Source organism: Rhea pennata, chromosome 13, assembly GCF_028389875.1.
Source record: "Rhea pennata isolate bPtePen1 chromosome 13, bPtePen1.pri, whole genome shotgun sequence".
NCBI lineage: Eukaryota > Metazoa > Chordata > Aves > Rheiformes > Rheidae > Rhea > Rhea pennata.
The window spans coordinates 1,409,988-1,434,724 of NC_084675.1; the positions used below are offsets into that span (position 1 = coordinate 1,409,988).

At 39.0% G+C, this 24,737-nt stretch overlaps 1 protein-coding gene across 1 annotated transcript; it reads left to right on the top strand.

The window, feature by feature from the left end:
• Positions 1-4,201: 4,201 nt before the first annotated feature.
• On the top strand, positions 4,202-24,537 carry KCTD19 (potassium channel tetramerization domain containing 19). The gene is made up of 17 exons (XM_062586838.1): positions 4,202-4,213; positions 4,350-4,646; positions 6,443-6,593; positions 6,965-7,156; positions 8,635-8,777; positions 9,014-9,210; positions 9,938-10,098; positions 10,815-10,918; positions 13,078-13,220; positions 15,197-15,280; positions 17,383-17,491; positions 18,990-19,644; positions 19,786-19,848; positions 21,262-21,453; positions 22,755-22,909; positions 24,000-24,101; positions 24,439-24,537. The coding sequence occupies exons 1-17, from the start codon at positions 4,202-4,204 to the stop codon at positions 24,535-24,537; spliced, it is 2,859 nt and encodes a 952-aa protein (XP_062442822.1).
• The last annotated feature ends 200 nt before the right edge of the window (positions 24,538-24,737 follow it).

Sequence of the window (24,737 nt, forward strand, 5' to 3'; positions counted from 1 at the left end):
TTTCTAGGAGCTGCCAGTTCCACTGTCCACACTTATCATGAGTCAGCTCAAAGGGGCCTTACCTGTTTGCCTTGTTTGATACTGCATTGTTTACTCTCTTTAGCAGAACTGTTGGACTCCATTGCTGAAATGGAGAAAATGCTTTACGTTAACTATTTTTAGCTTGCTTCTGCATTTAGAAGGGAAATCATCAGAAGGAGTGACATTTTTATGGGTGACTTTAGGAAATAAAGGGTTTCCCCTTTGCAGATCTTACGCCCAGAGAAAACTTAAAAATATTTATGAGCACTCTCGTATCTTAATCTAAAGCCCTGCTTAAATTTCCTCTTTTGAGAAACCTAAAAATCTTGCCAGTTAATTCTGATTAGTCAAGTAATGAGCTACCACACTCTAGCTTTTCTTTGCTTCCCCTTACTCCTCAGGTCTTGCTTCTCACTTTCCTTCTATTTTAAAAGAAATGACATGAACAGCAAGTAATTAACAAACTCCACCACCTTACCACCATGTTAATCTGTTTTTACAACAAATTGCTGCTTACGTATTCCCGTCAGTCACTGTGGCTCTTCCAACAGGTCCAGACACACTCTTCCTCCTACTTGTAGGTAGTGATTCATCCCGGTACCCAGGCTAAACTAGCCAAAATAGGAGGTGCCTGACTGTACAGTTCACTTCCACGGCAACAACGTGGGCAGTCGAGCACACCGACTCGACTCCAGGTCGTTCGGGCAGAATGAGCCGTGAAGTCACAATCCCCTTTTTACCCCTGGCCACTGAAGCAGGCTGCAAAACGAGCCGCTCGGGATGAAGCCTCGCTTGGAAAACCGTCAGACGAAACACTGATGTTTGAATCAGCATCTTCAGCAGAACTGCGCTGACGCGCAGCCTCATGCAGAGCGCCCCGTGTTATTTTACAGATTTCTGTTGTTGCGTTTTTCATTCCTTTATCTCATTCACTGGCTCAAATAAGTTGTCACGACCTTTGCTACTGCTTGTTCTGCAGAACCCAGGCGATGCTGAGAGAGGCAGCAGCAATCCGTGCTGCCTCATGTTTTAACTAATCTTCAGATTGTAACTTGAGCATGCTTGATCAGAAACTGCTGGGATACCAAAAAAGAATCTCTTCGGTTTTATTTTGAGTCCATTACGTGGTAAAGCCATGTTTCATTGTACAAGTGGTACTTTACAGCTCTTTGAGTAAGTGCTCTGAGCAATGGCACAAGTTTATACTTTATGGCGAATAATTCAGTAATAGTAACAATATGGTATTTGCAGGTTAATAAAGCACAAAGCATCTCTTTGGGCTAAAGATGGGAGGTTTGTAAAGCTAAACTTGCAGCTACTGGAGTTGCAAAGCCTCACTGAAAGTGCTTGTACTTCCTATCCCGTAAGCTCAGCGGCATCAGAGACCCAGCAGAGCTAAACCACCCGTGCAAAGACACCTTTCCACAGCATTTATGAACTGCCGGGACGATTTTATAACATTTAACAATCATGCCGCTGCACGAGTGAGGAAAAAGCTCGCTCTCTCTTCAGCATCCGGGCTCTCTCACCCAAGTTTTTCATGTTAACACGTATCCTGTGAGGAGCCTGTGCTCTGGGCCGAGGCAGGGAGCCGACTCTTTAAGAGAGGTAACATCTGGCCCGTGACCCCCAACCCCAAATGCCTCGGTCTCTCTTCGAGCCCGACCCCAGACCCGCAGGCTGGCCATGGCCCTCACTGACCCACCGCAAGTGCCCAGGCCCCCTTTTGCCTCCTGATCCCCAGGGCGCCGAAGCCTTTTACCCCGACCCCAAAGGCCTCGGCCCCGCCGCGACCCGCCGCGCCGCCGCCGCGCGCCGCTACCTGCCCCGCGCCCCCAGCGCGCCGCTGCCGCCCTCCGCCCTCCGCCTCGCCCGCTCCCGCCCGTTGCCCGGCAACGCCCGCACCGCCGCCGGCCCGCTCGCCCGCCGCCATGGTAGGAGGAGTCCGGGCCGGGGCAGGGCGTGGGCTCCGGGCGGCCCGCGGGGGGTCGCACCAGCGGGGCGCCGCTGCCGGCTGGGGCGGCCGTGGGGCAGGTGACTCGCGGCGCTCCGCCTTCCTCAGCGGCCCTGGGTCTCCCCTCATGGGAGGAACTGGAGGTCGCGGCGAGGCTGGGCCCTGGGGACCGTTTCCCGGCTGTGTCCCGCGCCGCTGGAGCAAGGCTGCCCTGCTCCGGGCTTCACCCCGGCTGGGGGAGATGTGTGCTCATGCCTGTCGCCCTGCGTGCCTGTGACTCCCAGCCTGTCTGGGTGCGGGCTGCCTCTCTTGGAGGCTGCCTGGATTTCTCTGTGTAAGGGAAAGAGCAAGCCCAAGGCTGAGAGTCGTGCAGAGGGGCTCCTCGCAAGCTCAGCGCTTTTCGCCTTGCTCCCGCCAACGCATACCTGTGGTCCATTTTGGGCCAGCTCTGCAGGTTGCATGAGTTGGCTCACAAAAAATGGAAGAAAAGTATAGCAGCCCGGCAAGTGGAGCGTTTCCTGCTGTTTTAGTGCGTTAAATTAGCCCAACGTGCAATTGGGTGGCGGAGAAAATGCGAAGGCACAGACAGGCGAGAGCTGTGTCTGGGAGCAGGCGCAAGGGATGAGAGAGGCTGTGAGACCTCCGGCCCTTTCCGCAGCCATGGGCTGTTAGCTTGACTCCAGTCCCCGTGAAGATGCAGCTGGAGATGTAGGCTTGCCTTGAGCATTTCTGGAACGGCTTTCCTGTGAGCAGTGGGACTGGTGAGCAGTTTAGGCAACATGTGGGCCGTGGGCGCCTTTAAAAGCAGAGGGTGAAAGAAGCAGCACTTGGCATGGGCTGTGCTTTTTCTCCTAATCATCGCCTTTGGTTCTCCTGTTTCTGCCCACCCCTTGCTTTTTCACTGAAGAGAGTAAAAAGGTATAAAGCCTCAGAGTTCCAGGGCTGCTTCCTTTCCCTGCCCCGCTCAGACGTGGAGATGAGCCTTGGAAGTGCTAAGCTTCGAGTATCTTGTCGTTACCGTGAAATTACTTTTCATCTTTCTTGCTGAAACAACTTTTTTTCTTGTTATGTATTCAGATATTTGATCTGTGGATGAAATTACCAGGCAACATCAGTGATGAGAATACCTTTGAAAAAATCAAGGCTAGGAAAACTTTAAGGGCACTGTAATAGTAGTTCTTCATCCTTGTCAGGGGTGACCATAAGCAGTACCTTCTCCATGACGGTTTGGATTATGAGCTCTCAAGAAGCTACAAAGTTGAGTTTCTACATTCATTAAGATTTATTTTTCCCATTCTTTCCTGCATTTCCTTTGTACTCCCTTCTCTGTAGTTACTTGTATGTGAGATGGTCTAAATACATTGAAACATCGTGTATCATCTTCCATCCGTTTTTTCTGTTATAAGGATTATGTTCTCTAATGCAACATCCGCCTTCCTGAGTTTTGAGGTTGGCATTTGTGGCTAAGATAGGCAATCCTTTTTGTTTTCAGACATGATTTGGCTTTTCAGTCTGTTTTAATAGGTCACAGGCTAACACGCATCTCAGTTGGATATATTACATAAAATTGTTTGGCCACAGGCCTCAACTATGTGTTCTTGTCCTGCTTGAGGTTAATTTTGTATCTGCTTAGCTGACAGCCGCGTGTGTGTTTTCCAAGCATCCTTTCACCATGGACAATTTTTTTCTTCCCTGTTTTGTCAAGATTGTGACCTACATTTTAATAAATATCTGCATCTCAAAATAGTAATAAAATATTTTAACAGAATGACGTGACAGCAGGCTACTCAGAATTGTGTGGGATGGTATATGGCATTTATTTATATTTTATTTTCGTATGTTTTCTTATTGTCTGGTCATAACAAAATCACTGAAGCTAACTAGATTGCGATTATGTCAAACCCTTACACAAGTTATAACAATCAAGCCTTTTATTCTTCAATTATAGAAGCTTTCTACATGAAATACAGTCCATTTTATTTGAGTATTTAAAGAACCTGTTCTTCATATTTTACTTAACTGTTCTCTAGTAACAAACTCAGAATCATCTAATGCATTATTTACAAATTTTAACTATAGGTATATATTAGGCAAACAATGTTTATAGTTATTTGCTGACTTTTTATGACCCATATCTGTAGACATATTTTAAATAAGGAATTTGAATGAACAAATGAATAGGAATGCAATACAATAGGTAATTTGCCCCTATTTTTCTTTGGCAAAATGGTCCAAAAGGTATGGTATGTATGCTACCATAGAATAGAAAAGAAATTACAAAACTGAATGGATTTTTAAAATAAAATAGTCAGTTGTTTCAGATTTTGCAGATTTGTTCTTGCCTCTTGATACAATTTTCTTTTTCCATTTGAAGGAACCAGGGAACATTAGTGAAACTGCAGAAGAAGAGTCAATTAATTTTAATGTTGGTGGCTGGCATTTCTCAATTCCCAGAAGTAAAGTTGCTCAGTTTCCTGAGTCTCTGCTGTGGAAAGAAGCCTCTGTACAAGATCAGTCTGAAAATCTGAGATTATTTGTTGACCAAGATGGATTTATATTTAGACACCTTCATTATTACCTACAGACTTCAAAATTATCTTTTTCCAACTGTGCTGAATTGAATTTATTGTATGAGCAAGCATTAATTTTGCAGCTGACACCTTTATTACAGGTAAAATGTGATATTCTGTATGATTTTTCTGTAGAATTTGTTCACTCCTAGATAATTCTGGTTACAGAAGGATGTCAAGGAATTTGTGCGTATAACCTTATCAATACGTGGAATAGGTATCTAGGCAGTTCATTTCCACATTCAACTCATCTGTAACAACTGGTGAGTACAGAAAATGTTCCAAATTTGATTTTTGACTGTCAGAGGTCATTCAACAGTCATTGCTTGCATTTACTAAATTTGAACCAAGCAGAGGCTTTTATCTGCCAACAGTTACGCTCATTAACTTTATGGCGATTATACTGACTAGTCTTCTGAATATGAGCCTGCTAATCCAAAAAAGCTGTGATAACCCTTTCTGTTGTTGTTTAGTCTGGCTGAAAAAGATTGGCCCAAGTGGGACATCACTGAATTCACTGTCCTGTCAAGTGGGAAACTGCAGTTCCTTCTCTCCTATTTTGTGATACCATAAACAGAATTATTAAATGGATGTCTTTAAGAACTACTTAATTTACTATTTGACTGTAAGCATGTTGTAGTGTAATTACAGAACAAGGTAGAGTTCATATTTCCTGGATGGATAAAATGTGTTTTTCCATATATGTCTGTAATTCTTCTAGGTTTAATCTAAATTCTGTTTCTTGATGTGTTTCTAATACTTTCTGTGGAATTGTTTCAACAATGCTGTAATGCTTCATATTTTTAGCCAAAATGTTAGTGTGGATATTTTTTTTAGAATTGGGTTTAAAGAAGTAACATCTCCAAATAAATTGGAAAGGGAGAGTAAGAACAACAAAAACTCAGTAGTCTATTGTATTAACAGTGTGTGATCACATATTGTGAGACTGTTGTGATATGGTGAGGAACACATCTCATAGAACTTAAATTCTCGCATTTTCTGGCTTTTAAATATTTGTCAGTGCAACCTTATCAATTGATGAACATATCTTGTACATGTATTTTAGAAGATATAATCATGGCTCTAAAGCTACTGTGTAGATAATACCCTGCAATAGTATACAACCATTTGTCCAGAAATTAAAACAATCTGTTTATCATTTGGTAAAGGATTAGCAAATGTAGACTATTAAGTTTTGTTATCATTGAGCCAAATGTCTGTTCCCCTTTCTAATTATTGAGTACATACTGCGTACTATAAAGATGTTATTAAAAAGAGCCCAACAGCTGTCTTAGGTTTTGTGTTAGGTTCTTGGCTATTTCTATTGTTTTATGCTTTTAAGCATGTCATCAGTATAGTGAATTCAAGAGCTAGAATACAAAGAAGTGTTATTAAATCTCAAGTGATGCAAAAATATTTGGCATTTTTTGGAATATATGAATGGCTCTAATTATGTTACACATTCCTGTAAATATTCATGACAAATTAATTCTAGATACCTTTAAGTGCATAAAAATTAGAAATCTAATATAACTCAAACACCTTAACTATTTTAGTAACTACAGGAAAGGGGAAGGGGCCTCTGGAGAGCAATTAACTCCATCAAAAATCATAAGTGAGTAAACACAGATTAGGTGAAATAGGGCTTCTGTGTCTGTTCTTGAAGCAAGATCATTTTGAGTTTGAATCTGTTAATATCTGTAAAAGCTATTGCAAAGTGCTCTGAGGTCTGTTAAGAAGTGTGGTGTTGTCTCTGTATACAATATTACAAGGCATTTTTTTATAGATGTCAAGTGCTGCCTGCCTGGATTAGATTTTTTCCTGTGGCTGCTTTTAATTTTTGGATTAATTATTTGAATTGAAGTAGTTAATTGAAAAAAATTATATATCTTAACAGACTTTAGATAATTTGAATGAAGGGAAACATAACTTACGTGTCCGGCACGCAGATATACCAATAGCTGAAAGAGCATCTCTGAATTACTGGAGAACACAAAAATGTATCAGCAAGCCATCAGAGATTCCTCTTAAAAGTCCAGCATTCACAGGTAAATGTCCCATCCTCCTTTCTTAGGGTATAACTAGTCCATTGAATATGTGTTTCATTAGGTACCTTTGGTGTGTAACCTATATTGATTGGTGCTCACTTGCATTCAGACCAGTTGAGAATTTTTGGTTATTGCAAAATCAGAAGGATTTTAATATATTGCTTTATTTTTGGACATGGTTTCCAGGTGTCTACTTGTTCATTTGCATGAGGTTAGTGCTTAGAGATAAGACTTCATCTTTTGGGGAATGTTAAATGTTGCAAAGGATTAATGCAGGCTTTTCTGTGCTAGATTCAGCTCTACAAAGTATATCTTTGAATTTCATTTTTCTTTATTTACATACTGATTTTTCACTAATTTCCTTCCCCGAGGATTACAAGAAAGAGCTCCCCTTGGGCTAATGGATACACCATTACTTGATACAGAAGAGGAAGTGAATTACTGTTTTTTGCCACTAGATTTGGTAGAAAAATATCCTGTACTAATTAATGATGACAATTTGCTGTGGCTTCTTGAGAATGCAGCTCTGATTGAGTGTGACTGCAGTGAATTCCGCTTCATAGGTAAACTGTATTTTTTTTTTTTTTTTTGAAAAGCACTTGCCAAAATGGAAGCAAATGATTTTAATCTACTTCTGTTTCTCAATAGCTGATTTTACTGTGGTATGTCCAAATCATTTTTAGTATTAAACTATTTCTGTATAGCTTTCATAACACATTTTTAGGATCAGAATCCTTTTTTCTGTTTTCATTTTGCCATCTGCCAGTGTTATTGTCTTGTTAATCAAGAAACCAAGTGGCCTCCAAAATTCATGTCACAATACCTAAATTTAAGTACCTGGTCGCAACAGAGTGATTCAAAGTGAGGAAATTAGGTGCCTAGTCTCCTATTTCAGCAGAAAAAGTAAGATGCCTCTAAAATGATGAACCCCCAAAATTTGAATGGTGCATAAGAAGATTCCTAGAGATAATCAAGAGGTTTACTTTCTGCCAAGACACAGTATGGAGTCCTGTCTAGTCCTGACACAGAGGCATCTACTTAAGCAAATTTGCTGCTTTTAAAGTGGCAGTAAATTTCTGCGTACAGACTGAGTGGTAAGCTGGGTTGAATTCTTTTAACATTACCTGATTTTAAAACCTGAGAGAATGCCTGAATAATCAGACTACAATATAATTTGGTGGTAGATGCCTTACATATCTTCTGTTTAAGCTGGACCATTGTTCACTGTAATGTAAGAAAGAGTGACAAGGACATCTCACCATGTAACTTAGTGGGTAGAGCACTCTCCTGGAACAGTGGGGGCACTGGCTCTACTTATTTGTGTTTTGTTAATCCAGTGGTTTTCTGAACTAAAATACCTGAATGGTTCAGACATCAAGGACCAGAAATGCTATTGACAATGGATAATTAAGGTGGACAAAACACAGTAACTCTAAATCTCTACTTTATCTTAATTCTTCAGTAGTGAAAAAAAAAAGTTTAATTCATGAAATGTTTTTCCAGCTTCAAAAAAGATAAATAATTCTCAAAAAATATATCAGATTCCCATAGCTCCTCCATCAATGCATAATTTCATCCTATGTGGACTCAGTTAAGATGAGATAGCTGTGAAATTGCTATAATGTTGCCCCACTAGTCTTATTGATAAACTCTGGTGTTAGCATATGAGAAATCACATATTTAAATGCACATTGGGGTGGCATTGTGCCTAGGGAGAAGAAACAGCCAAACAAACAGGAAACTTGTATGGATTTCTTGGAATTCTGTAACAAGCAAAGCTTAAGCTAATTCATATATGCTTTGGTAAGCCTTATCTTCTACCATTTGTGGTCTTATTAAAACTGGCCTTTGAAAGCTTCTAGTATAAACTGTTTTCAGGATTTCATCTTCAAAGATTAAGTAACTCCTGGTTTATATTTATTATCTGTTACATACGCTAGTGAATAGTAATGCTGAAGGAAATCCTAAGAACCCATTTCTGCTGTATTTGTATGCTGGGGAGATGACATCAACACATACTGTATTTGTTTTTTTTTTTAAGTTAATTTTCTTCGCTCAGAGGAGATTTTGTTGCCTGATGATTTCTCCAACATAGATGTTTTGGAGGAAGAAGTTGTAATTTTGGGAATTCCTAAGCTTACAGATGCTGTGAAAATCTATAGAGGTAATATAATGAACATAACTGTATATTTTATTCCTATTATGGATTAGTTTTAACATTACCTTGTGAAACTGAATGTTTGAATCAGAAAAGTTATTAATACAGTCAATGCTTTGAGCTAAGCAGTCTTACCAACTAATTTCCATATACCTGGAAATAGTGGAAAGTATCACAATAATGATTATTAATCTTTCTCAAGATTCTGTATATCTGTGCGTTCCATTTTTGTCCAGGCAACTGCTCTGTGTTGTCTTCTAAGTGTGAAGGGTCTGCAGAGGGCTCAGAAAGCAAACCGCAGGTGGCAGAGGTACCAGTGAGAGCCCCACTATACGTCATGGCGCTTGGTGTTCTGGTCAAATATCCAGATTCAGCACTGGGACAGCTCTATGTCGGAAGTAATTTAGACAGAAACAAGCTGTACATCTCTGGGAATGGGGTCCTCTTTCAGCACGTTAAGTATGGTTTTCCATGACATAATTTACATACAGTTCATGAGACCGAATTTGATTTCTTGTTTCTTTTTTGAGGAATTCTCTTTTTAGCCAGCTCAGTCTTCAGATATAATCTTTTAAAAGTGTTGGACTCTTCAGTTGGCTGCCTAATGCAGGCATCTGTTTTATGTGTTTTATTCAATACACTTGTTATAAATCAGTTATGGACTAGTTGGTGTTACCAAATTTAACTTTGATATGTGTTTTTATATATAATTATTAACCCTCATCTAGATTATGAAACTGAAATGGTATAAAATACATGATGACTTTAACTACACTTGACTAAACGCCAAAGAATTTAGACTTCTAAATACTGGTTTTCAGCTTAGTCCTTATTTTTAGCATTAGTGCTCAGAGTTACCACCATACGAGCCTACCAGTTTAATAAAATCCCTTATCTTTTAAGAGAATGGCTCCTTAAGGAATCGTTAAAACCATTTCCTGAAACAAGTGGAAATGTAGACAAGGTCAGACATCTTTGCAGTGACAGAGAATATCTCTTGATTTTCCAAGCAGCAGATATAAAGATACCATTTTTAAAAAGGGTGTAAATACAAAAACATAGTATATGAATCATAGAAGTAGCTTGTTAATAAGAACTCGTATTTACTGACATCTATTCATTAAAATTAAACAGTGAAAACTATAAAAAATAATAAAAAGTTTATTGATCTCTGTTTTTTGGATAGGAACTGGTTGGGAACTTCCCGACTCCCACTTACTGAAAATATGTCTGAAATTCAAGAACTCTGTGCTTATTTGGACAAAAGGGACATCACATATCAGCCAATGAAAGATGCTTTAAAATGCTTTCTTAAACAACAAGTGCCAGCAGAGAGCAGAGATTATAGTAAGTTAATTCAGAATAGAATGAGTAAATTTGACTGAATTAAAATAAATAATAAAAATAATCAATTATTCTCAATGTTGAGTTTTTAAAATAGTTTTTAAATAAACTTTTTGGAGGGATATATATTTTGATTTTCCTAAAACAATGTCACAGGAATTATTAACTGTAAATAGTAATATGAACTACACTATTAATGGTTTCAGCAAAAACATTCCATGTCTTTGTTTCTACACAAAGGTAAGATATAATATGAACCCAGACTAAGATATATCCAAAGCTTTTGTATTGTGTCTATTCTTTGTGCATAAGAACTCTGAGGCTGGCATCTGCCTGGTGTACTTAGGTACACCTACTTTAGGTGACATAAAGATGCCAGCTCAGCATACCAGACATGACTATGCTAATGCACATAACCGTCTTGCTATTATTATTTTTAAATGAATTGAGGAAAGGTGCTTTGGCTGCAGCACAGATGGACTGAGTTGTCCACAGTTATTCTGACTGTCCTTTTTCTTGCACCTACATATGAGCAAAAGATGAAAGTTCCAGTTCTATGTGCACAGAGTCCTCTATTATTTTACTATTTCAAATAATTTCTGTTATTTACAATATTTTGATGTAAACCCCAGCATCTTATTAACTCTGTATCTACCACAAAATTATTACTACTTAGAATTGTTTTAGCTGTGACCTTTCCTTTCTTACTCCAGTTCTAGATGCAGACTGGACGGCAGAAGTATCAGTTTGCTCACTGCGTCAGATTGTGAAAGTTTATGTAGGAAGTAGCTGGTATGAAACTTACTTACAGACTTTATTGAAGGTATGGTAATTAATTATCTTTGAATTACCTTAATATGAACCTTCTTAAGACAGGAGCTTGAATTCTATAGATTAGAATCTATATTTCTAATGATAAGAATACTTTTGACCTGAAAGCTTAGGTTGATGAGAGCTTCATATATATGCTGGGAGTTACATGAGGTGAAATATGTTCAAGTACCTGAGGGAAATAAAGCTTGGATTTTGCAGACAAATATCCTTCTGGGCTAATAAGATAAGTAGTTTGACTGCAATATAAGTAGACGTGATGGAACCTGTTTAATTCTTTTATTGAGGAAGCAAAATTTCTATTTGGATAATAGATTTCTTTCCCCCTGAATCTAATATTGAAATATAGAAGAACAAATACAAAAATAGCTGAGTCTTAACTATGTGCCTAAACTTAGGTATGAGCTTAAAGTCCACTGAATTTAAGCTTAGTAAGTTAAAGAAAAACCTGTACTAAAGTACTTTGAATTAGCATGGAATTAAGAACATACTGAAAATTAAATACAAACACTTGAGATACTTTGCTGAATTCATACGTGAGCTCATTTAAATATCACCATTGGCAATATCGTGTTGCATGAAGGCATAAGTCTGAGTTCATAGTTATATACTTTTAATTATCAATCTGCAGGAAGTATCCCTACAAACTGTACATTAGGAGGATAGGCATAAGTTTGCTGAAAGTGTAGTACCTCCACAGATCTAATCCCAACCTATCTGTGAGCACAAGAAGAGAAGAAATGATAACGAGGCCTATGTGTCTCTTCTTGAAATACAGTTGTAAGACTCATGGAGTATGTCTGTGTGTGGTCACATAGCTGCCCACTTCAATCTCAGATCTTAAGAGATTTTATATACTTTGTATAAATGTTCACTCCCATACTCTCTTACAGAGTGAACCATCTATTTCTCTCTGAAACAAAACACAGATCTGGCTTTGGGGAGTGTTTCTTCCAGGAATCTCTCTCAAGTTTTATGGATAAGACTCTATGAAGTTTGGTAGTATTTGTCCTCCTCCTCCTCCTGTTTTGTACATTCAGTTACCCCAGTGTATCTTCATGCCACGTCCCAAGATATATAACGCATACTCCGTATCATTCTGTAAAAAGGCTACTTTGAATAGCTGTCCATCCCTCCTGTTATTTTAGACATTCTGTCATTTTGTGTGTGCTTGTTTTTCAGTTTAATTGTGTCTAGGACCATCACTTTAAACCAGATCCAAGTACCCTGTGATGTGGACACAGCCAATTTGCTCCAACAGGAGCTGGAGCTGAGCAGTCTCTGCACCACTTAGATTGTGAGCCATAGATTACTTTCTAAGGTAGATGGATTTAGCAGGAAAAATATAGCCTCAGAGTGCATAAATGAAACTCTGTAACAGGTTTCAGGTGCAGATGATATTATTCTTGGACTGCTTCTAGCCAGGGAAAATCCCAACTACATTTTGCATGTTAGCATGAAGTAAAGGGCATGCTTGAAGATGGCCACTTTTTACCCAGCCTAATAGCTTGCCTGTTGTACCAGTGATGTCCTGTCACCACTGTCAAGCAGAGAAAACAGCACAGATTCTCTACTAGAAGAGCCCTTCTGTGATTTGCCATAAAAGCACTTGCAATTTTCAGGCAGCTAGAGTTTAGTCTATGTGCACTTTTTAAAGGACACTGTGAGCACTACCTGCTGCTTCTAAGGAGCAACACAGGCTTCATTTTGTTCATACAACTTATCAGCTCCAATGCAATATGGATGCGGCTTGTGATTTAGGAGCTGAGAATTTCTGCACAGCCTAAGGCAGCCTAGTGAACAACCTAGTTCATTACAGATGCTAACTCCAGAAGTCTTGTAAGAGGTGATTTTTTTTTATCTTTTCAAATTTTTGCACTGAGAATTCATGAAGCTACAAATAGCTAAGCACAAAAAAGTAATTTATACACAACAGGATTAATATGCTTAATCTAGAACAGATTTTTCATATTTTTTTATAATAAAAAAGTGGCCCCTGTGGATAAGACAATTAATTCACTCATCTAAAATTACTCTTCTACATTTGATGTTACACAGGTTGAAGATTTGCTTTCATATGAGAAGAAGAAGAGGCTTCCTATTCTTGGAAAATGTTCTCTGTAGAGTCTTAATATATTTTTATTTCTGTAGTACCCTGAGCTGCTGTCAAATGACAAGAAAGTCTATTGGATCACATATGGTCAAAGTCTTCTAATCCATGGAGATGGACAAATGTTTCGGCATGTTCTCAACTTTCTAAGACTTGGCAAATTATTTTTGCCATCTGAATTTAAGTAAGCAGAGTGAATTCATGTGTTTCTTTTATATTAGATGATTGTAGGAAAAAAGTATGGGGTTTTGTTTCTGATTTACATAGAAATATCCTCCAAAAGTATTAAAAGAAGAATTTTCTTTTCAGTCCTGAATTAAACCATACTATCTAAGCTTGATTTGGGGGGATCTAGGGCTAGATTATTGTGAGATATTGTATGCCTTTATTTTAATGATCGATGATATACTGGACACTTGTACTACAGAGCAATGTATGTCACAGACAGGGGCACTGTGTGCACACATTTAACGAAAAGAATTCAAAAGTTGAGGGTGACTCAACTGAAAATATTTTTATTGCTGAGATAATTGCACCCCTCTTCTGATTTTTATCTTTTCTGTGGCAGGGACAGCTAAGTCTGGTTTCGTCCAGCCGAAAAATACTCTGCCCCCCCCTACTGGTATCTCTGTACTAATGCTGAAAAATGTATCTTCCAAAACTGCAGTGGTAAAGAAATGAAGCAACACAGGGCTCCTAAAGAACAGAGAGAACTTTACATCTATAGGCATTTTGATCTCTTAGGCCTGTAAACTTATATGATTTAAAACCACAGTTTTCTAAGCATGTTCCTACAATGTGTTTCAATTGCCTCTCTTTAATGTGCCTGAGATTGCCCAGAACAGACTCTTTGGTGCTATGCGTTCTTGTAGCAGTTTCACTGGGACTGACACTTACCCTGCCAATACCCATGTTACAGTTGGAAGTAAATTTGCTTTACATTCAACAGTTAAGGTCTGCCTGGCATCAGAAGATCTTTTGGTCTTTCAGTCCTTGAATTCCTTGCTTGTATTGATTCTAGTACGCAGAATGTCTTCAGCACACTTCGCAGCCTTTTAGCTCACCTGCTGATATGGTGATTTTTAGCACATTTAGCTCTTTACATGAGGAATATGTATTTTCATTCTTTTTCCAAAAGTCAATAGAAAAGTTTGACCAGTGGTTTCTAAGATATTTCATACATTAACCACTGCTTGTTCTCACTTCTGTCATCAAAGACATAGGAAGCCAGATAAGCCAGATACTAAAATTATATCTATACAAGCAAATTAAACAAGTTTAGGAATGTTTCTGGTCACCAATGCCTGTTGTTATAGAAGAGCCTGCATTTCTGCTAATTAGTTGCCTTAACTTCCCAGAGGTGATGGCTGCATTCCTCCTATTCACTGCAAACAGTCCCAAGCACATCTGAATTGCCAAAAACGTGCCTGGGAGTTAGAGAGAATGTGAATTGGATGGGACCAGGTACAGTGGCAGCAGCTTATTAGCAGAGATAATGATGTTTCAGGGCTAAGAATATCCTAGGAATTTACTAAACTTTACTAGTACAGTTACAGCCCATTGTACCAGTGCACCTTTTCGGGGGCCTCCCTGTGGAGAATGCCATGATGAATTTTCCACCCAAGAAAACTGTCATCAGTATCACAAAGCAAAGACAGGGCTTCTGCTTCTGCTATCAATACCAATGGTTAATTACAGAAAAAGAAAGGGGGGGGACTGCAAGTTTGACTTAACTAGCAGAGATGCAATAGCTCGAAAAAGTATCAAAGATAGAAAATTTCACAAACATTCAGAGAGGTGCCAGTGAACACTTTCACTTTAGGAGCTCATCTATTTTGATCGTAGTTTTTCAGAAGTGTTCCATAATTTGTGATTCCTGACATAAGATTCTGACTCCATGAAAATCAATGGCAAGATTTATATCGGGTTTTTTTTGCTCATTATTTGAGTGTGAAACAGATGTGAAACAGGAATAAAATTGCATTGGGTTCTTTTTAATGGTAGACTGTTTCTCCATATGTGGAAAGAAAAATCACTTATGTGAATATGGCTTTTAAGTAGTGATTGTATAAGCTTCCAAAATTAGCATGTATTTGGAAAATATAATCTGAGAAGGTTGATTTGAATAATTTTACAGTTAAGTTTGTTTACAACTTACAGAGAATGGCCTCTATTTTGTCAAGAAGCAGAGGAGTACCAGATCCCTTCTCTTTTAGAGGCACTTTATCATTGTGATGCATACAGGTAGCGAAAAATTGTCTTTTTTCTTTTCCATAGTATAATGTCCTTTCACTTGACCTAGCATTCCTTGAAAGGAGCACAATTTTCTGTTTTCCTTCTGAAATATGGCCACTAGAGTATGATCAATTCCTGTACCTTTCAGGCAACATCTTTTCCCCAAGAGCTATTTGGATGAAGGAACAACAGAGTAGTCTTCAGGCAGTCCTCCAATAACCAAGGAGATAGGCAACTGAGATATTCCTTTAGTGATAAAGTCCAGATATTGAAAATTGTAAGATGCACTGGGAACAATTGTACAGAGACGTCAGACTGAATGGAGATGGTCTGATTTATTAGCTTTGGCTCAGCCCTAACTTTGCCAAACTCCATCTTGCTTCAGCAGACCTATTGGAGGGTTTTCTCACACTGTGGAGTGTAGAACAGCATAGCTTAGATGAAGTATCACACGGAGTGATTCAGCCCAGCTGGTATATGATTCTAGACAAATTCATGTTGAAAATAAGGTGTAACTTTTTCCAAGTTAGTCCATCATGAGACATTTTTACAAAGACTGATGTCTCCATTGCTGACAATTTTAAAAATAAGATTGGATGTTTTTTTTAAAGATGTTTTACTATTTCAACAGGAGTTACTGTACTGGAAATCAGACCTCATAATCGCAGTGGACTTTCCTGGCCTTTTAAAATCTGTGACTCAGCAAACTCATTTCCTATTATTTTCTTCTCCACTGTGCTCTTTAGAGGGCCAGGCAAAATGCTGAAATGTAGGCCTTCTGGAATGCCCACAAAACTGAGGTATTCCAACCTCAGAATTTTAGAAAATGACATTGGCATGGCTGTTTTTACACAAAAAAAAGCTTTCTGAAAATTAGTGAATTCTTATGGATTCTTACTTTGGCTACTCACAGGTCATTTAAGCATTTTAACATCCAAATATATTCATTAAAATACTTGCAAAAGATGGTGAGTCAGTACAGCAGTTCCTGACATACATGTACCATGGACTGTTTATGTCGGGATTTCAAACTTTGTTTTATTGCTACCAGCAGTATTAGACACTAATGGTAGCAGCCATTATCTCACCAGCTGTAACAGCAGTTCCAGGAATTCACGCTAGGTGTCTATGTGGAAGAAGGCGTAACTGGTCTTCCTGCAACCCCTCATCCCAAATTAGGACTCTATCCCTATATTCCTTTACCTGTAGAGCAAGAGGCACGTGTTAATTGAACTCTGAAGTGTCCTACATGTGAATGGGTTTGTTAAAGTCCATAGGATGTTTTAGCAAAGAGAGACTAGTGCTACTCTAAAATAGACTCTTCCATTGCTGTTTGATTCATCAGGAAAGGTAGCAACAATTCTGTCATTTATATCAAAAACCTCTGGCAAATTAAAACAATTATGGACTATTGCCTAGTGTCCATCACCAAATGGACATCACTCAGCTCAGTAGACAATCTTATCAAATCCATGTCTACAGGCAAGTCACCAGGAGTCTACTGTATTCTTTGAGTTGATTCACCTTCTCAGAAAAAAATGATAAGCAGGCAGTCACTGCCGGGGCTGTGCTTCTTAAGGTGGGAAGTGTGCAGTCCTCCTTCAAAATTGTGGCATCCATCTCCTTAAAATCCATGTCTGATACCATGAATGTAGATGATTGATCTGAATCTGAATAGCTCTCTCCCGTAAGTGTCCAGAATTTTTTCTTAAAAAAAAAAAGGGAGGGAGGGGAGAGAAAAGCAGCTCTCAGGATTGGGTTGATTAGTAAGGTTTAAATAAATCTGTTGGTCAAGGTTTTATGGATGCTGGAGCATCTTGGAGACAAGAAACAATTTTTTTCTCCTGTGTGTTTCAAGCATCACACAGAGAAATTCTTAGTGCAGGTGGGCAATGACAACTGCTGATGTTCTGCTGCCCTCGTGTTATGCATTAGTGATAGTTCTGAACTCCTTTCATTCCCCAGTAGTTCAAAACTAATTCATAATAAAAATGAGTAGGATGTACACAAATCCGCTGGTGAGTAGAAATCCTAGAACCTCCTCTGTACAGGCTTACTGGGTGGTGCCCCTGGAAGAAGGTCTAAAGCATTTGTAAATATTCATTTTCTAGATTATGGATCAAAAAACATGAATTTCACAATGAAGCTTCTTTTCCATGCAGAGGATTAAGTATTGTGACTTGGAATAAGGAGCATCAGTTCAGCAGAGACTCAGAAGAAGTAAGATTTGGTTTTCAGAATATGTTGCCACAAAGTGCTTTTAAAAGCGTTTTGGTCTAGAAATGTGCCAAATTTAAATTTGTTAATTTTCAAAAGTTCAAATAAGTTTTAAAATTTCAAAATCAGCTACAAAAATGAGCACTGGAAATGTCTCCTGATTAAAAAAGAAAAAAAAAATCTTCATTTTAAAAAGACCATCTTTGACCATCTAGTGAGAATGGGGACCAGCAGTAGACATACTGTTTAAATATTGTAAAGCTCCTTCCAAAATGAGGTATCTTTTAGGCAGTTTAGGTGGAGATCCACCAAACTTGCTGCTTCTTCAGCAATAATGTAAAACTTCCTCAGTAGATTTCAAGGAAGAGTTTTTGAGCAGTGTCCTGTGTGCTAGGTTTTTATGTATGCCTTTACTGAACGGATGTATGCTGCAAAATCATAAACAGTCCAAAGCCTAAGCACTAGGTCCTCTGGTCTTAGGTTAGCTTAGTCTAAGCACCAGAAGGCTACTGTCTTTTAAATTCCCCTTTTGGTCTTGTGATTTGCAGTCATGGTTACTTAGTGAGTCCTTCTCACCAAGGGTAGGAAATATTTTCCTGCAGATGTCAGTGTGACTTAGGAATTGGAGCACTTTCCTAGGAACAGGAAATATGGGGTCTGACTCAGCTGGCTAAAGAAGGCCTAGAAGCGAGATCTCCTGCTTGCTTCTGAAGTGCTTTAAGATAGTAGAGTTAAGCAGGAGGAGAAAACTGCAGCCCTGGTGAATTAGCCGGATCTCTGACTTACCTTGGTCAGGCATGATCAGAATATACTGAATATGATATTCACTGGCAACTTATAACACAGATATCTGTGTATAAACACAAGCTTAAGCAGTATGCTCAGGCAAGATAGCATCCTGCAGAAATTTCTGATCATTGATGTCAGTGTAAAGTGAAAAGTAATTCCTACTGAAGCCATTGAATTCTTTTAGTCCTCAGCTGGGCAGCAGTAGCTGAAGGTTGTTGCCTTCACCCTGTTAGCGAAAGGTGGCTTGCATGTGCTGCCTCTGTAGCACTGATGAGGCTTAATGCTGGCGTTCACTTGATAGAGTGGTTGTGCACCTTTCTTTAACTCTCCAGACAGCCGTCTTCCTTGAATAGAATGTGAAGCAGTTGCTTCAGATAACTAAAATTGCCTTAGTTACGGCAGTAGCAGAGGCTATGAGATACTAATCCTGTGTGTTTCCCTCAGCCACTTCAACTTCATTCTTCAAGTTCAGCAGAATTCAGTGATCAGAAATGAAGTGATTCAGGGCAAATAACATCTATGCTGAAGTATCAGGGCAGGATTTGGAGAGGCCTAAAGGATTACACTCAACACAGAGTTAGAAAACATTTTCCAAGAGTAGGGACTGAATTCTTAGGTGCTTGTATTAGAATGAGTAAATTCCCACGAAAAGACAAAGCTCACTCTTCTTTTGATATAAATAAAAAGTAACAGCATTTCACTGTATTTTTAGGAATATTCATATACAGCTGTGGACTTCAGTAAATGCTATATTAATACATGGAGTAAAATAAAAGATCTGAAGGGAAAGCAAGATACCAATGGGGAGAAGGCAAAGTATTCCAGAATGATTTCACGGCCTAGAGGGGCGAAGCGAAGGAGTAAACTTGGAGGATTCCACAAGTCCTCAGACAGCCAGGTAAATTGCAGCTATTACAAACATTCAGTAAGCCCTCCAAGGAAGAGAGGAATAAGAAGCGGTTTACCACAGAAATTAGAAAACAAAGACTCAGCAACCCCCATCCAGAAGTTAATTTCCCTGGTGAAGGAATGGGACATGGTAAACTCCAAGAGATGTGGTTTCCAACATGTGACTGTATCTGATGGTAATATCACAGACCACGTATCTCAGAATAACACTCCTGAAAAGCACAGTGGTATGAAGGGTTCACTTGCTTCTTCTCCTGGGAAAATAAGCTATGCAATAGAAAAAAACAATAGCATTATGAAATATGAAGCTGGGGCTGAAGAAAAGTGGCTATGTTCGTACATGTTCAAACAAAATTTGTCAGTTACTCCATGTTCTGGAAAATATCAATTCAGCACTACAAAGACTACTCACACAATGGGAAAAACTGCAGAGAATAGAAACTGGGAGCAAGCAGAAGGTAGGTGATTGCTTTGTGATAGTTGCTTTCAAAAATGATGGGAGCAATTAACTGAATGACTTAGGTAAGTGAGATACTTTGATCAAACTGATAAATTTTAGAGTGACAATCTCAACTTTTCTCTTGTTTTCCTACTTGTAGGAAGTTTCTCCAGTGAAGTAAGAGACAAGCACTTGCAGATGAAACTCATCCCTGTAAAAAGTAGTAAGTTAGTTGTCAGCTGTTCAACAAGGGCCTGTCTATGACTAGAGGGATTTTTTTTTTACTGCTGGTCTATGCAGGGTTGACTACTGAAAGTGTATTTGCTAGAAAGGTGGAGCAACTTTTTAATTGACTGGCATTAATACATTGTTCTTTAATTCTCTCCTTGTTACCCTACCTTCATAGCTATGTAATGAACAATAAAGCTGATGTGCTAAGTTACCCCTCTACGTTTTTGAGATATTTGGATGCTCAGAAGTACAATATTGTGACCAGAAACATTGGACATGGTTAGTTTAGTAACACTTGGTAGTAGTGCAAAATACAACATCACATTTAGATTTTGTGAGCACAGTGACTAGAGAGACTCATGTTAACTTCAGTCCTGTCCTGAGGGTTCCCAGGATTTTTTGAATGGACTCTTGAGTTGGCGTGACTATTCAGATAGACCTTGCAAACAGACTCATTTTTAAACGTTTGTGGTAATTTACTGCTACTTTTATTAGAGTTCCTGGCACCGTACAAAGACAGTAAAAGTTCAGACACCACAGAACTGTACATCAAAACGTGAAAATTTACATGTTTTACAAGGGTTTCAGATGTAAGGGCTAGCATATCCATACTACTAGTGTAAATTGACCTGTAATTTACTGATTGAAGTCTGCTATATCCAGTGAGATCACTGAGCTATGGTCTATTTACAGAAAGCTGTAATTTAGCATAGAGGCTGAAAGATCAAACCCAGAGATTTCCACAGGCATGTGTAGGAGTTGAAAAGATTTGTCTGGTAGCCAAGATGCTAAATGCAAACTCAGGAAACCTCAGTGGCATTTCTCAGTCCAAGTCTTCTTAGATCACCCTGTGGAGGACCTGACTTACCCTGTACCTTAGCTTAACACTTCCACAGTGGGTAACATTGCAAGTTTTCACAGAATTGTTGACAAAGCAAAATGCATTAATAATGATTGTGGATGTTTTTGTTACTATAGCAATGAAAGCTAGATTATTATTTTGCTGGATAAAACTCTTTTTTCATCCTTTGAAAAACTTCTGAATCTACTTGGGTTTGGTTAAGCAATACGTATCTTTACTCTTTTTAAATATCCCCTGTGAGAGAGGGGAGTAGAGAAGACCTGTAATGTTATATTTAAGATTCTAAATTTTTGACTTTAAGATTATAGTTTTCTATTTATTTGTACTTTGCCTTTTCTGGGAAAACATCATGACAGAATAAAGACGAAACAAGTACATTCCTTTAATGAGAAGATATAGTGGTCTTGATATAGATGTAGATGTAGCTATAGATACAGACATAAATACAGATATGTATATAGTAGTCATATATGAAGAAATGTATTAATGCCGTAACTATTGATGCAGACTTTACTGTAAAACTCAACATCTATTTATTCACAGAAACAATGGACAATGAACAAACCAACATTGTTCTGGAAGAGCACAGACATGTAGGACTGATTCTGAAAGTTGAACATCCTCCAGTTTTAGGCAGTGACGGCTTTTGTACATGTAATGAAGAGAGTGTTGTTTATAGCATTCTGCTTGATGATTCTCAACTGGATAATTCATACACTCAAGTACTAGCCAAAGGTAAGGAAATACAAATAGATGTAGGATGTTGCTGCAGAGTTTTTAGTAAGAAGACCAGTGATGTCACTTATCATGATTTATTGTCAGTTCTGACTAGCTGAATACCTATGGTTTGCAGACGCCTTCTTTGGAGCCTAATTCTTTCTGTCCTTTGTAAAGTGAGCGGAGTCTTCCCATGCCTCCTGTGCTATATATAGTGAGCCTATGTGCCTACCTTATGGCTGAAGATTTCGTTCGCTAGGTGGGAGTGTGCTTAAAGGCTGTTGCAGTTTTCAGACCCCTTTGAATATCTAGAGCCAGACTGACTAGCTTTGGTAGGCATGCGTGCATTTGAATGAAATCATTGTCCTTAAATCCCAATAGAATAGAGGGAAGAAAAACTAATTAAGCATACTGTAAATGACATGGATGTTACAAAGCCTGCCGAACTGTAGACTAAACAGACTAAATGACTAGACTAAAATATTACGACCCAAGAAATTATACTTGATGATCTACACAAAGACAGTTACTCAGCTTTCTTCGTTCCTCCAGCTCAGCTCACATATTATCATTTGTAGGTGTTTCAGCTATTTGTGTCTGCAGTCATCACTTGGAATCATTCTCTGAAAACCATAGTCTGGGCTAGCCTCTTTTGGGAACTGTTAGTGAAATGCTACCCAAATTGGACCCACAGTGTTATCTGAAAGAGGTACACAGGCTGATGATGATTTGTGTCCATTTCTGTTTTTATATAGTCCTCATTATTAGTCCTCATTATGATGGGAGTTGACTGGAGGGCCTCCAGGACTCTGCAAGTAAAACACTATGCTGCTACCTTCCCTCCCCCATCTTTTTTTTTAAATTGAACCATATATAAATCTCTGGAAATTAAACTGATAATATGGCAAGATGCATACTATTTGCTGATCGGTGTCATTTTTTTTTTTTAATCTCACTCTTGCTATCTCTTCAGGAGGTATCAACCAATGTGGTTTATATATGTATGTATGTGGGTGTGTGCATATGTGTGCAACAAACATATACATAACACACATCCATTTATATAAACATAACAAATTAAAAAGTAAACAAAATGAGGCCCAAGATAAATATTTTGAAAGCCATGTTCAATTTTTGTTCAGGCAAACCCTCATATAGAGCTCAGATTTGAAAACTGACTATTAAAATTCAGTTGCCTTAAACTCTTGGACAGAAAAGGCATTAAAGAAGCCAATGGCAGGATTACCAAAACCCTAGCGTGCTGAAACCACTTTTTTTTTTCCCCTAATGCTTTTAGTTCTTTAAACTGTTTCTTGTAGATGCAGTTTTTCTAAGTTTTGCCCTCTCACATGAAGAGATATTCTATGCCAGGAAGTGCCACTGTTTCCTGACAGATGTTATCCTGACCTCAGTAAAGCAGAAGGATCCCAAAGAAATCACAGCCAAAGTCATGACTCTTGTGAATAGGCTTTGGGTAGGTACAAGTTCATAGTAATCCAGATGTGACATGTCTTCTCAGGTTCTTGAGGCCATCACTATGGTGTGGGATGAGGTGGCAGGACAGGACACAGAAACTCCCAGCGTTCAAGTGCAGTGCCCAACTTCGCAAGGCCTTGCTGCTGGTGGGAGTCAGGCACCAAGTTTGATACACAGGGAGAAGTAGGCATCTTAACAGAAGCTGTGGTTGCCATTGTGCTGAATGGAGGCATTTCCTGACACAGACAACCACTAAGGTCATAAATAGAGCATAGGTCCCCTCAGTTACGTACTGAAAGCTAGGCAATAAAATGGTGTCTAGCGCCCATCAGGAGTCTTGCTTGATATTAGGTACCAGTTCCCTTCTCCTTCTTGAAAACCAAGGAGAGTTAAGTCCCAGCAGAAGATGGCTTTGGGGAAGGGCACCTTCCTACCTAACTGCTCAGTGGTTGGAACACTTTTGTATGTTAAAAGGCCCATGTCTCTCTTGAGGGTGTGTGTGGAGATGTTTAAACTTGAATAATCAGTAGCTTAAGTGTGTGAGATAAAGCATTTCCTGTCTTACCAGTTGAAAAAGGTCCACCTGGGGTAAAACACTACCCCCACCTACTCCTGGTTTCATTCATTTGCACTAGAAATAGATGATTCCATCTCCTCACCCCCCACCCCTTTCCTGACCCAGAGGTCTTGTTTGAAGAAGCATTTCCTTTCCATGCAAAGGCCAGGCTGCTATTTGCACAGCTTCCTCTCTGCCCAGAAGCATTTTTATTTCTCCCCTTGGAGAGGGGGAGAAAGGTGTAGTAAAAAGGACTTGGGACACTTTGCCCTTCTGTTTTCCTCATCTAGTGTGAGTGAGGATATGTATGTGTGTGTGTGTGTGTCAGGGGCATTTCAGCCTTTGAGGGATGTCTGTTACTTCATAGCAAGCCTTATTTATCATGCTAATAATTAGCCCTGATCAAGAACTGACTGGGAACTTCCCCATTCAAATGGTAATTTTGCCAATACTAAGAGCATTGCTTATCGGCTGAGGCTGGGCGCTTTAGTAGCTCCTTGTTGGTATGCCAAGCTTGTGTTTTGTATTTTAGACTCTGCAGATCACTCCTAAAGACTTTGTTGCAGATTTACTGAACACAGAGTATTTTAAAGGTGACAGACATGTTCACGAAGAGCTACTTAAGTGGGTGGAAGTAAGTACCATTTGCCACCAGGGCATTCCCCCCCCCCCCTTTTCTTTTTTTTTTTTTTTTTAAACTTTTAAGATTTTTGCTTAAACTGGTTCACAGGTCTCAGCTTCAATTACAGAAAGAGGGAAGTGAGGGGGCAGTTTTGCAGCACAACTTGACTAATTTTACATTCTTAACAGAAGTTTAAAATTGGGCTGCTAACTTATGAGATTGTTTTCTCCACAAAAAGGGGGCAGAAGGCCTTTAGAGTTGTTAAGAACTGAAGAGCAAAGAGTCTTATTCTACTCTTTGGCATAGTCAGCTGATGATTTAGTGGTGGCCTTGGTTTTGTGCTTTTCAGTTTACCCTGCCATTTGCATGGAAGTACAGTCGTTGCATTGATTTAGTGATACAGCGAGGATTTGCTAGATCTGTATCATACTTTGCCTTGAAAATGTAAGTTTACAGCAACATTAATAAAAATTTGACACAGATACTCTTTATAATGTTTTTCTTTACATCACATGAATGCATAAAAAGCTTTCTGAAATGTGCTCAGCCTTCCTTTAACCTTGAATAGTAACTTGCAACAGTCTTCTGCTTTAGGTGACAAAGGAGGAGAGGTCTTCTTTCTTACCTCTTTACTGGTCACCAGGGGGG

Coding starts and splice junctions, on each gene's coding strand:
- KCTD19 (XM_062586838.1), top strand. Junction 7,157..8,634: donor CAGTGAATTCCGCTTCATAG/GTAAACTGTATT, acceptor TTTTTTTTTAAG/TTAATTTTCTTCGCTCAGAG. Junction 24,102..24,438: donor AGCTACTTAAGTGGGTGGAA/GTAAGTACCATT, acceptor TGTGCTTTTCAG/TTTACCCTGCCATTTGCATG.